Source organism: Etheostoma cragini, chromosome 1 (genome assembly GCF_013103735.1).
Source record: "Etheostoma cragini isolate CJK2018 chromosome 1, CSU_Ecrag_1.0, whole genome shotgun sequence".
Classification (NCBI taxonomy): Eukaryota; Metazoa; Chordata; class Actinopteri; order Perciformes; family Percidae; genus Etheostoma; species Etheostoma cragini.
Genome location: NC_048407.1, coordinates 23,664,335 through 23,676,664, shown reverse-complemented (window position 1 = coordinate 23,676,664; position 12,330 = coordinate 23,664,335). Strand labels below are relative to the sequence as shown.

General features: G+C 40.1%; 1 protein-coding gene across 2 annotated transcripts in view; it reads left to right on the top strand.

Annotated features, from left to right (window-relative positions):
* kif26ba (kinesin family member 26Ba) overlaps positions 1-12,330 on the top strand; it is a 78,309-nt gene that overhangs the window by 45,960 nt on the left and 20,019 nt on the right. For both annotated transcript variants that reach the window (XM_034876933.1, XM_034876924.1), the window contains exons 6-8: positions 6,853-7,068; positions 9,121-9,214; positions 12,037-12,182. In XM_034876933.1, coding sequence (XP_034732824.1) covers positions 6,853-7,068; positions 9,121-9,214; positions 12,037-12,182 — 456 coding nt within the window. The remainder of the gene's footprint in view (positions 1-6,852; positions 7,069-9,120; positions 9,215-12,036; positions 12,183-12,330) is intronic.

The window sequence follows — 12,330 nt, the reverse complement described above, 5'->3', positions numbered from 1 at the left end:
CCCCCCCCACACCTCTTTCATCTCTGCAGCCGACACACACATGCACACTAACAGATTGCGACTTGACCTTGGGGTAAAATGATGCCATGACAGCTAATCAATTTTTAATAGCAGCTACAATCCCTCTCAAGCCACAAGCTGTGTTTGTCCGTGTCATGAGTGAGCCTGTGCAAGTGCATTTTCCACGGGCATTTGTGTGTCCTCTTGTCTCTGTGTCTAGTATCTAAATGAGTGAGTGAGTCTGTTAGGGGAATCCAGGAGCCACTTTGTTCCACCTTGTAGCTGAAATATTAATGCTGTATTGGCATGAGTGGAGCATACATGGCTGTCACGCACGCATGCATGCATGCACATGCACATGCGCACGCACAAGCACACGCACACAAAGGCCCAGGAAATTTCCTAAAACAGTGGGGCACTGTTGCTTTTAGAAAATGTTACTAAAACAGAGGTAAAAAATGCTTTAATTTGTGTGAATAATTACCTGTATGTATTAATCAAGAAGATTTTTTGGGGGATTGACTTACATATACTACAGTGCCCGTGTTCCTCATAACAAAAAAAACCCTCAGTGCAACAGTGTGGCTTATATACTGTGTTTGTAATCATGTTTGGACAACAACAGCTTGCTTTTACTGAGAGATAAGCAATATCAGGCCTTGGTCTTTTTATGGTATTAATAGTCTTTATCAACAAATTTGCCGGATGTCCCTCCCTTTTCTGTCCCTCCCTTTTCTGTCCCTCCCTTTTCTGTCCCTCTTCTTTGTCTTTGAGTTAAATTTAACCTCCGGTCACATTGAGCAACATCAACTGGAACCTCTGAGGAACGTTACAGGCTGAAAATGGCCAGTTTGTAAGAACAATTTGGATAATGCAACCAGGCAGCCCTGCTATGTTTATTCAGGGAATGATTGTAAAGATTTAAAAAGAATGTGTTTACGGCATTTACTTTCTAACTGGGATGTCTTGGGACCTTTTGGTGGGGATTTGCTATGGACAAAATACACACGGCGATACTCTGGCAAGAGCAAATTACCTTGTATCCAGCTGATTTAAAGAGCTCACGTTACAGTATTGTGTAGAGAAAGTTAACTTAATTTAATATTTTATGTGAGTTCTTTTTTTGCGGGGTGCAAATCTTTCACCTAAACAAGTTCTTTTCCTAACCAGGAATTTTCTTCTGCAGTTCTGTAGTGGGGGGTGGGCAGTTCTGTGGAGATACTGTAGGTCTGGCAACGCGAAACTAAGGAATTAGCAACAATGTCAGCAGCCTCATCCTCTCATGTCAAACACTGAGTAAGGGCGTTGAAAATGTCAGTCACTAGAGACAAAATATGAATACTAAGTGACATTCTATAGACATGTCATTAAATTACAATGCTTTGTTTTTCCACCATTTCTGGTATGAAAGAGGTATTTTAGGTTATATAATTTAGTGGCTCATCCTTGTCAAACTATACAAATTCAGACCCCTGTCTGATCCCTGCAGTACTTCCAACTGACAATACTCTGAGCTGAGCTGGAATGAATAAATTAGGTAATATTAGAATTGGTCTAAAGCCTAAACTTGCTATTCCCATATGATGTTTGAATCTCTCTCTCTGTACATGTGTTTGCACAAATGTGTGTTTCTGCGATCTTTGGGAACCAATTAGAGCTCAGTTTCAGTCTCTTATTGATTTTTCAGCCAATAATATTGAAGCACTGCTGTGAGGGACTATCAGACAATCTTCTCCCAGCTCAGGCTTGTTTGTTGCTGTTAAGCTGAATTCCTTTACTGAAATTGGCTCAAATACTTCATTGTGTAAGAGTGTGGTGTTTAAAATGGAGGAGCAAGAAGCTGTCTATCCAGGAGAGTGTATTATAAAACAGACACAGCCTACAATCTTGTATGTTGGACATAGTAATCATACATGCTTAGACACAGAGCAGAACACATACTATATATCAATTATTCTCCAAATCAACTGGAAGTGAAAGATTCACAAAGAGACTTGTTTTGTTTCTATAGGTCTTTGTTTCTGCAGCTCACCACCACTTCAGTATTCCCTGCAGAATGAAGTGTGAGAGAAGAGAGGAAACTATAGAATGGATAATAGGAAAAGGCTGTGATTTGTCTTGTCATCTGTTCTGAAGGGAAGGGAGAGAGGCAAGACAGGGCGAGGAGGGAGATGAGCCGAAGAGAGGATGGAGGGAGCAGTGGAAATGGAGAGGGTGGGCTGTGCTATTTAGCATTGCAATGTTTCTCAAACATACAGAGAGAACGAGGAAAGGAAAGTTGTATAGGTGTTGTGGAAGTGGGAGGTAGAGAGAGCAGAGGGCAGAGAGAACGAGAGGGATGAATGTATCAGCAATTAGTAGAGGTGGACACACTGCTAGTGTTAGCATCTGGAAACCTAGTGAACTATTTCTCTCGTTATTTACCTTTATCTCTCTTTACTGAAATAAACGCCACTAACTTTTTCTCTCTCTTCCTATGCTCTTTGTTATAGAAGAACAAAAAGTCCATTAGCTTTGTGTTCTTCCTGCATGTTTGTCATATTGGCTGCAGCACTTTGTCACACGTATTGATCCACTAGTGCAACTAGGATGTTTTCTTGCTGGAGACCAAAGGCAATTTTCAAAGCCCGACCAAGAAATGCCATTGCCTCAGAGGTGGCATTATTGTGCTGATGATGCATCAGATTGAAAACACACATACACACACACCCACACAAACACAAAAACACCTATTACCTTTCACACTCTTTAGACATGAGGAGGAAATAGGCTCTCAGGGGGAACGCTTTATGAGTTACACCTTGTATAGCGTGCACCGGTAAAATCCTTCCCCCCAGGCTCTTACTGAAGGGCTCTTTCATTGGGGTCAGGAGGGGGAGTAGAACTTAATCTATGTGTGAGTGTGTTTGAGAGGAGAGAGAGAGAGAGAGAGAGAGAGAGAGAGAGAGAGAGAGAGAGAGAAAAAGACCTTAGTATTCTAGGTTTTTCCAGGTCACCAAGGTTTACTGTATTTGGGTGGCATCTCAGTATATCTCAAACTCTCATCTATGGACACACTTTTAATTTTAAACACCTACAATTACCTCCATCTGAGAAATATTTTAACACAAACATTCTCTCATGCACACTCAGACAAAATTGAATGAACCAACTCTCCTAAATGGCCTATGGTCATTTGATGATGCAACCAAAGGAAAGCCTGTCAATGTGTGTGTGTGTGTGTGTGTGTGTGTGTGTGTGTGTGTGTGTGTGTGTGTGTGTGTGTGTGTGTGTGTGTGAGACAGAGAAATGTGCACATAAACAGCTACATAGTAAGAGCTATTAGAATGTTATTTGCCTTTGTGCTTTTATTTACATGGCTGTATATTAGTTACCAGCAGGCTTTTATGCTTTCATTTTTTATAAAACATGATTATGATTCTAAGTGACTCTGTTAAGTATAACATGACCTTATTCTGGTTGCCTTGGTCTCTTTGCTCCTGGACCATTAAATAATATATAACTGATACTGTGTACCAATGTTTATCTTTTGTAGAAAAGTGCTTTTATATTATTGATTGTATCTAGCAGCTCAGTAATGCGATGAAGGGTAATTAATTAAAATTGCCAGCTCAAACATGAATGTACTATGCTGTACATTTGCCAACATTTTACAGATGTAAAGAAAAACTAATTACTTGAATATGTTTCAAAAGTGTTCTTTATTTTCACTGACTTGTGTTCATTGTTTTACCCAGTTTTATTAATGATCACATCCCTGTTCACAGCTAATGGGTCTGTAAGTTAATGTATGGCTTAACTCACTAACAGTCTTCCTTTTATTCTGTGAATGCTCCATCTCAGAGTGCAGTGGGGATTGGAGTGCTTTGGGATTACTGTGTGATTCGTAATCCCATGGTGGTGTTTAATGGGAAGCGCAGTTAGTGTAGAATGACACTAACAAGCACAAACAGATAAAAGATCTCTCTCTCCTTCCCTCCTAGGAGCCACACACACACAGTAGTCTCTTTTCATCTCCCCTGCACCTCTGAGCACACATGGTAAAATAAGATCTTAGAAGATCTTTTTAATTTTGTTTATCATAGTACACTGTTAGGTAAGGTTGAGTTTGCAGACATTGAATAAATGATATGATATTATATAGTTTATTATTTGTGCCTTCACAAACTATTTACACAATGAGATTTTTGATAAATAATCATCAGTAATGTGGATTTAATGACTAAGTGGGTAAATAATAGAACAGTTACAACAGTCTGGTAAATTCAGAAATGACATAACTTTACTGTAATGCAGCCTTTACAACCAGGAAAAGACAACACTAAGGTCAATTACATATTACGATATCCAAAATCTATGATGATATCTAGTCTCATATCACGATATCGATATAATACTGATATATTGCCCAGGGTATCCTGTGTATTCTCAGTCTATGTCAGGACTTTAACTGCTGCAGAGATTCAATACTATTACACTGTTATTCATACATCCTATGATTTTCTAAGCCACACTTATGGTTTTCGGGTTCTAGAGGTCTAGCGTCTGTCCCATCCTGCACTGATAGGTACACACAGATGCTGAATCTTCATTCATAGTTTGGAACTTTTGTTTGTTCTATACATTGGTGTTATTTCTGTGATTGAGAGCCTAACTGAACCCGCTTTGCCTCCCAAAATGAGACAGCCTAGTCTCATAGAGGCCTATGATGCATTCATTCAGTTTCTGTCAACTTCCAACATCAAGAATGGAAGGATGAGAAATTGCAAATCTGTCAGCTGCTTTGCTTTTATAGGAAATTTTAGCTTTTTTGCATCTGTCATGCATTAAGCTGTTAATCAATCAATGTATTTTGTGCCATCAGCATTCAGAGCTGTAGGCAATTTGGTCTGAACTTCCACCGATTTTTTTAGTCTGATCAAACTCTTTAGAATATTTGTCTTGTTCTGGGTTCTGTCTCTGCCTACATTGTTATATTTATTTCCATGACAATAGTGCAACATTCAATGTTTCAAAGACTACAGTAATGAAACACGCACATTAGTTGTTTTCTAAAAGCTTTCTATTGTTGTTGTTAGAAAAAAGCAATGTTGGGAGAGTTACTCAAAAACTATAGTCAATTACTCATTACACATTACTCATTGGGAAAATAATCACATTAGTTTAAGTAGTTACATTAACATTCACTACCACACATCACATCTTTTGTATTCAGAAAGAATTTGAAGGATTTCTGCATTACTAAGTAATGCGTTACTGCCCAACACTGGAAGGGTGACAGAATGCCAAAACAATCTAGACCACCATCACTAAACTACAGTAAAGTATAATTCTTGAAAGTGAACAGATTTAGATACTTTATCCCTATCCCCAAGCATCAGAAGTCATCCAACGTCACAGTGTAAATATAAAATATATTTGAAGATCAGTCTCTGAGACAGTTGGTGTGGTTAAGACTGAATCCATAAAGCTCTCATTGCATCTGACACTCAGCCCCATTCATCTGTTTTAACTAAGCCTCTCTCCCAATTGTCAGAAGGGAAAATCTGGGATAAATCTTCTGGATAATCATATAGCATTTAGCAGGAAGAAAGATTTTGTGACAACAGAGATATTAAAGCAGACGGTCAGAACAGAGAGTGATATAGACAGTGAGGGATCAAAAGAATAAAAGAGACAAAGACTAATTCACCTAGATGAGCCAAAAGGAGGAGCAAGAGAGCAATAATGGACTGCTAGTTCAAACTTTAAAACATCTTGAACTAACAGAGAAAATGCTGTTTATGTGGTAAGATGTTCTGGAACTCTCTCAGATTGGATGACGCAGCATTTTGCTTGCTCAGATATCAAAGAAAACAACAGCAGCTGTCAGGCGGTAAATTGTGCCTGCTAACAGTTTATGACAGGAGTGGGAGTAAGAGGAGAAGAGAAAGCTAAAATAGGATTCCTGAACTTCAGGCTTTTGATATGTGGCAGTGAGCTGAAGGTAGACAGGAAGGGTGAGGAGAGAAAAGGGAAGGGATTTAGGATAGAGGGAACAGAGATAAGGAAAGAGTGACATATAAAGGAGGGGAAGGTAGAAGAAGCACTTAGGGTGAAAAAGGTGATGTGAGAGCATAGTGAGTCTTAAAATAACTAAACAGCTAAATGTTGAGAGTCTTTGGGAGTCTTTTGTCTCAGCTAAGGCACAGATGAGTTCTGATGCCTTTAAACTACAAACCCTCAGAATGATCAAATCTGTTCAAAGTTGTTGGGTTGAATTCCATAGAAAAAAAAACATTAAGCAGTGATGTCAACATGGCTGAAATGAGAACCACATTAGACACTATGTGTAACTATACATAAAGTATATATAGTATATGTACATATATTTTATATATATATATATATATATATATATATATATATATATATATATATACTGTTCGTGGAACTACAAAGGCATTAACAAGGTTTTAAAAAAGTAATTAGCAAGCTACAACTTTTAACACTCAGTTAGTGCTATTACTTACCAATTTGTTTTACACACATGAATAGAAATCACATTGAAGAAATATAAAATGTATGTAAATGGGTGGTAGAAATACCTTATATAAAAACCCAACCCTGCCTGCCTTTTGATTACAGTCATCTTTAACTGGTTTGTAAATCATCCAGAATAATTTTATTTTGATGAAATATTACAAACCCAGTGCTACAGTGAAGATTGTTTGATTCCTTCCAGTTTTTTTTCTTGAACTTCACCATCTGTATTGGGTTTTTGTGAAGGACAATGTTGCAGGTGTCTTTGTTCTATTTTATTATAATGTTGTTCAATAGTATCTGAATGTGTTTTCTGTGTCTTACCCTCAGGTGAAAGTGATGGTGCGTGTGTGCCCCGCGTCTCAGTCGGATGCAGCAGAGTCAAGTTCCTTCCTTAAAGTGGATCCCAGAAAGAAACAAATCACCATAATGGAACCCTCAGCCAATCAGACACCAAGCACTGCCCCCCAGAAAAAGGCGGGAGCCAATCAGGTCCCACCAAAGATGTTCACCTTTGATGCTGCGTTCCCTCCTGATGCATCACAGGTAAGATAAAAGGTTGTGAGCTTATTAAACAAAAGACTTGGATGTGATTTTAAACAAAACCTTTTACATTACAATGTAAGACAGTGTTCTATTAAAATAATTAAAGATACAGACAGAGTGACATTATAGTGACTGGATAATGTGTATTTTTGAACAGTGGAAATAACCAGGCTATCAGCTGTTTAATAATAATAATAATAATGATAATAATAAATTGAATTTATATAGCGTTTTTCACAAACTCAAAGCTGCTTTACAGGGTATGAAGATAATAAAAACAATGGACAACTAAATAAAACATAACAAAACAAAGCAAAATAAAAAACAAGATTCATGCACAGATGAGAAGGGAGGGGGGCGTGGGGCTATGGATAGGCTGAGGTGAAGAGATGGGTCTTGAGGCTGGACTGGAAGATGGTGAAGGACTCTGAGTCGCGGTTCTCTTGGGGGAGGGACTTCCAGAGCCTAGGAGCTGCCCTGGAGAACACCTGTCCCCAAAACTGTGGAGTTTGGACTTGTGGATGCAGAGGAGGTGGGCTGAGGTGGATCTGAGGGACCGTGAAGGTTGGTAGAGGGAGAGGATGTAAGTGAGGTATGAGGAGGCCAGATGGTGGAGGGTTTTGTATTTGAGGACCAGGTAGGTGATCCGGTGGGAGATAGGGAGGGATGAATGAGTCTTTCAGCAGCGGGGGGTGTGAGAGAGGGTCTGAGTTTGGCGACGTTGCGGAGGTTTTAATGACATGACGGATGTGGGGCTCGAGGGAGAGGGTGGAGTCGAAGATAGCGCCAAGGTCGCGGGCCTGGGGAGATGGGGAAACTATGGTGTTGGATTTGGAGTGTGGATTTGGAGCCTATGAGGAGGAATTCTGTTTTTATCGCTGTTGAGTTTGAGGAAGATATGTTGCATCCACGTTTCAACAGTTGACAGACAGGAGTTGATGTGGGAGAGGGGAGGATTGTGGCGGGACTTGCTGCTGAGGTAGACCTGGGTGTCGTCGGCGTAGCAATGGAAGTCCAGGTTGAACTGGTGGAGTATCTGATCGAGGGGGAGGATGTAGATGTTGAAGAGGAGGGGGCCGAGTACAGTGCTTTGTGGAACACCTTGAGTGATTGTGGCTGTGGCAGAGGTGTGGTTATGTAGATAGATGAAGTGGTATCTGTTGGACACGAAGGAGCTGAGCCAGCTGAGTGCAGTACCTTGAATACCAAGGTCTTTGAGTCTGGTGAGCAGGATGTTATGGCTCACGGTATCAAAGGCTGCACTCAGGTCAAGGAGGTAAAGGATATTGAGGGCACCGGTTTCAACAGAGGTGAGGAGGTCGTTGAGGACTTTGAGGATAGCGGTTACATTGTTGTGGAGGGTGCAAAAAACAGATTGGAGAGGTTCAAATTGGTTATTGGCATGAAGATGGGTTTGTAGAAGCGACTGTACGTTCTAGGGTTTTAGACAGAAAGGGAAGGTTGGATATTGGGTGATAGTTGTCGAGGGAGGAAGGATCCGGACCAGGTTTTTAAAGGATGGGGGTGACAGCGGAAGTTTTGAAGGCAGAGGGGACAGTTCCGAGGGAAGGTGAGGAGTTGAAGAGGTTAGGGAAGATGTTTCCCCCTGCTTCCAGTCTTAGTGCTAAGATAACTTTCAAACTGATAGAGTCAATTAAAAATGTAAAAGGAGCTAAACACAGTTTGCATGTATTTGGTTTCCTTAGTTGACCAACTAATACTGATATGTAATAAAACATAGTAATTTTTTGGCTTAATTGTAACAGCAATAGGACTAAGTTGTATCTTGGAATAAAGCACAAATTTGTCAAACTCTGAATAAATTGATGCTTTCCCATTCTGCTGACTTAGAGTTAATGCTAAATGCTAGAACAACGACACTAATGAGAAACAAACCCATCATCTACATTACTTGTTTTTTTCATCTCACTCAAATGTTATGGCTACCACAAATACATCCTTAAAACAGTGCTCTAACAAACCAAATGTAAGGTTTGGATATTTATGCTGTTCTTGACCTTCCTCCATCTCTCTGTATTTGCCTGTTGCTAGGCGGAGGTGTGCGCGGGAACAGTGGCTGAGGTGATTCAGTCAGTGGTGAACGGAGCAGATGGCTGTGTCTTTTGCTTTGGACACTCCAAGCTGGGTAACTCACACACACATGAACGCAGACTACACAATCAGAGTATATGTCGCTGGTGAGTCATCTTTAGTGTGTGTGCCCGACCATCAGTGTGTCTTTGGCTGTCGCTCACTGGCTCTCATCTATCAGAGAGAGAAAGAAGGGGATTAGTGTCTGCCGATGTTGAGAGCATTCTCAGTCTGCTCTGTTTCTGTTTCTGTATTCTTTTCTTTTTGTCTAATCTTTCTGAAGCTGGTTTTTAGAGAAGCTGTCCAAAAAAGGGTCAGGATCACTTGCTGCACACTGCAGTATGAACACACATACATGCACTAGCACAAACAAAGACCCACCACACACACACACACACACACACACACACACACACACACAGGGTCAGCCCCTGTTGTGTTTATCCCTGTACATGCAATCAGCATTACCCTTCTTGGCTTGTGATCTTCATACAGAGTTTCTAAGACCCCTTGAAATGCTGGCAGGGGACAAAAGCAGGGACTTTAAATGCTGCAGTTACGCAGAGCACGCTTCTGTGTTAACGGCCAAGCCATTTACTTGAACAAACCCTGATAAAGTTCTCTTTAAAAACCAAAATGAGAAGTCAAATATGTTCATTAAAAGAATTCATTTAAATATTGTATTTTAGTAGGTTTGGTAATTTAAAACCTGGGTCTTATTTTTGTAATTTTTATGTCATTACCATCGGCTATAATTGCTAAGAATGGTAACATGGCAGAGTCACTACAACAGAGTGCTCTGTTGCTACGGTCCCCATACTACAATACTTCATGCATTGTAACTGAGAGAGTTATATTAAAGAAATCAACTGGTAAATCAGTCAGACAATGACAGGTTGTTTTTGTCATGTGATACTGCTATACCAAATGCAGCCACTACCCCAAAATCCCCTCACAGCCCAGCACTGCTCCTGGGGTTTTGATACACTCTCTGATAAAAAGGCATAATACACACCTGTGATGTCTACAACAAACCCTCATTGCCCAAGAAAACGATGAGTGCAAACAACTGCAGCAAGCATGGAAAGTCTCAGAATGAGAAAGATTGCCAGATATGAAAATAAGACATAAATTGTTCTAGATAGGGATTCTCTTTTAAACCAGGATGTATGTGTCTTTTGGTCAACACATTTTCAAACAAGAATGCTAAAGAGTAGGTAGAGAGCAGAACTTGCCCAGTTCTTTCTCAAAAAGGCCTATGTATAGGACAGATCAAACAAACAGATGCACATATAATGCCCACAGATCTCTCAAGACTCTAATCCAACACGGTGTACATATAAGACAGCCGGTTTAGATCAATGTTTTGCATCTCAACATGTTTACATGTTTATTATTCAGCTTTCAAATATTGACACATGGAAATGATTGTCATGATTTATGATGATGATTCATAGTGTATAACACGACTGTGAGAACCACTATGCCCAACGTGCCCCTAAAAAAAACTTCTTATTGTCAGTGTTTGGTTTTGTGAAATGACAACACTTTTCTGGCTTTAATACTGCAAGGGCTTTTATATGATCCATCAAAAATGAGTTTGCTCTTTTAATCAATTTACTGTATATTAATGCTGTGGAGTGGCTCTGACATTGCTGGTTACGGTTTAAACAGAGATAATTCTTTGTTAAATAGCTCCCTTAAGGACATGGATCTTAATGAGGCTGCATTATAACGGCATTACCTTTTTCCTAATTAAAATGGGGATAGTAACATAACGAGCTTTTATCTTCGGCCCTGTGGCCCTTGGCTGTAGACATGGGTAGTCAGACGCAAGTCTATTCGTGTACACACACATGAACACTTTCACAAAGACAAAGCAGAATTTCATTAAAAAGGGAAAAGGATACTGAAGTAAATGGAAAAAGGAATGTAATTGAATCCTCTTGCTTTGAGTCATGTCTGATGGATTATGGTTTTGCTTATTGGATTATTGGCTTTAGAATGATAATCTTTGTGTGTGTACGCTTATGTGTGCATGTCTTAGAACTGATGATATGGTAAATGGACTGCATTTAAATGCGTTTCTAGTCTTAGTGACCACTCAAAGTGCTTCACAATACAAGCCAGCATTCACCCATTCACACTGCCTTCTTCTCTCACACTTACTCATTCAGTTCACTTTCTCTCTGACAGCATCAGCATCTCTGCTTGATGAGGCCAATTAGAGGGACTATACATCAACTACACAGACACACACGCGCACGCACGCACGTGGCTTTAAAGAAGTTTTTGTAACAAATCATGAAATGCATTTTTGTTTTGACAGTAAGTCTAGATGTTCCAGGAAACACTGAGGGAGAACAATGTAAAATTACAGTGTAGCTGACAACCGCCCCTCCATGCTATCTCTGAACAAAGCTGAACACATTTATCTGCCCTGCATCACACGAGTCAGGCTTTTGATGTCCTCGTTTTTTTGCAAATGTTTTTTTGTGTTGGTGTGATTGTTATGTGTGACATATGGCTTTGTTTAAGTGCGTGTTTGATCTCCTACTCCTGACAGCCAGAGCAGGTGGGACAGTGTGTGTATGTGGGCCGAGGGTAATCATCATCTTGTGGCTCAAAGGGACCGATCTGGAGGCTCTGGGTGCACATGCATGTTCAGGCATTCAAACACACACAATTATCTCACTCACTCACTCACTCACACACACAATTCTCTCACTTACTCACTCACTCACTCACACAAAACACACAAACACACATCTATTCACACAAAGGTTTTTTTTTTTCCCCTGGAAGTCTTTTTTGATGATTTTCTTTTTGACATATTTTTCTGTTCCCCTATTTTGTCTTGTTGTCTGTCTCTTCCAGGTAAATCTTACACCATGATTGGCCATGATGACTCTCTCCAGACCCTGGGTATAATCCCCTGTGCCATCTCCTGGTTGTTTAAGCTGATCAATGAGAGGAAGGAGAAAACAGGAGCACGCTTCTCTGTTCGCGTCTCTGCAGTTGAGGTCAGTGTTACTGGCAAGACCTCAATTTGAAGTGATTACTCATACATACCTTTGGGAAAGGAGGCTACCAGCAGTTTCTAAGTGGTAATGGCAGTAGCTGTAGTGCAGGCAGTGTCGTATCTGACATCAATTCACTATAATAACTAAT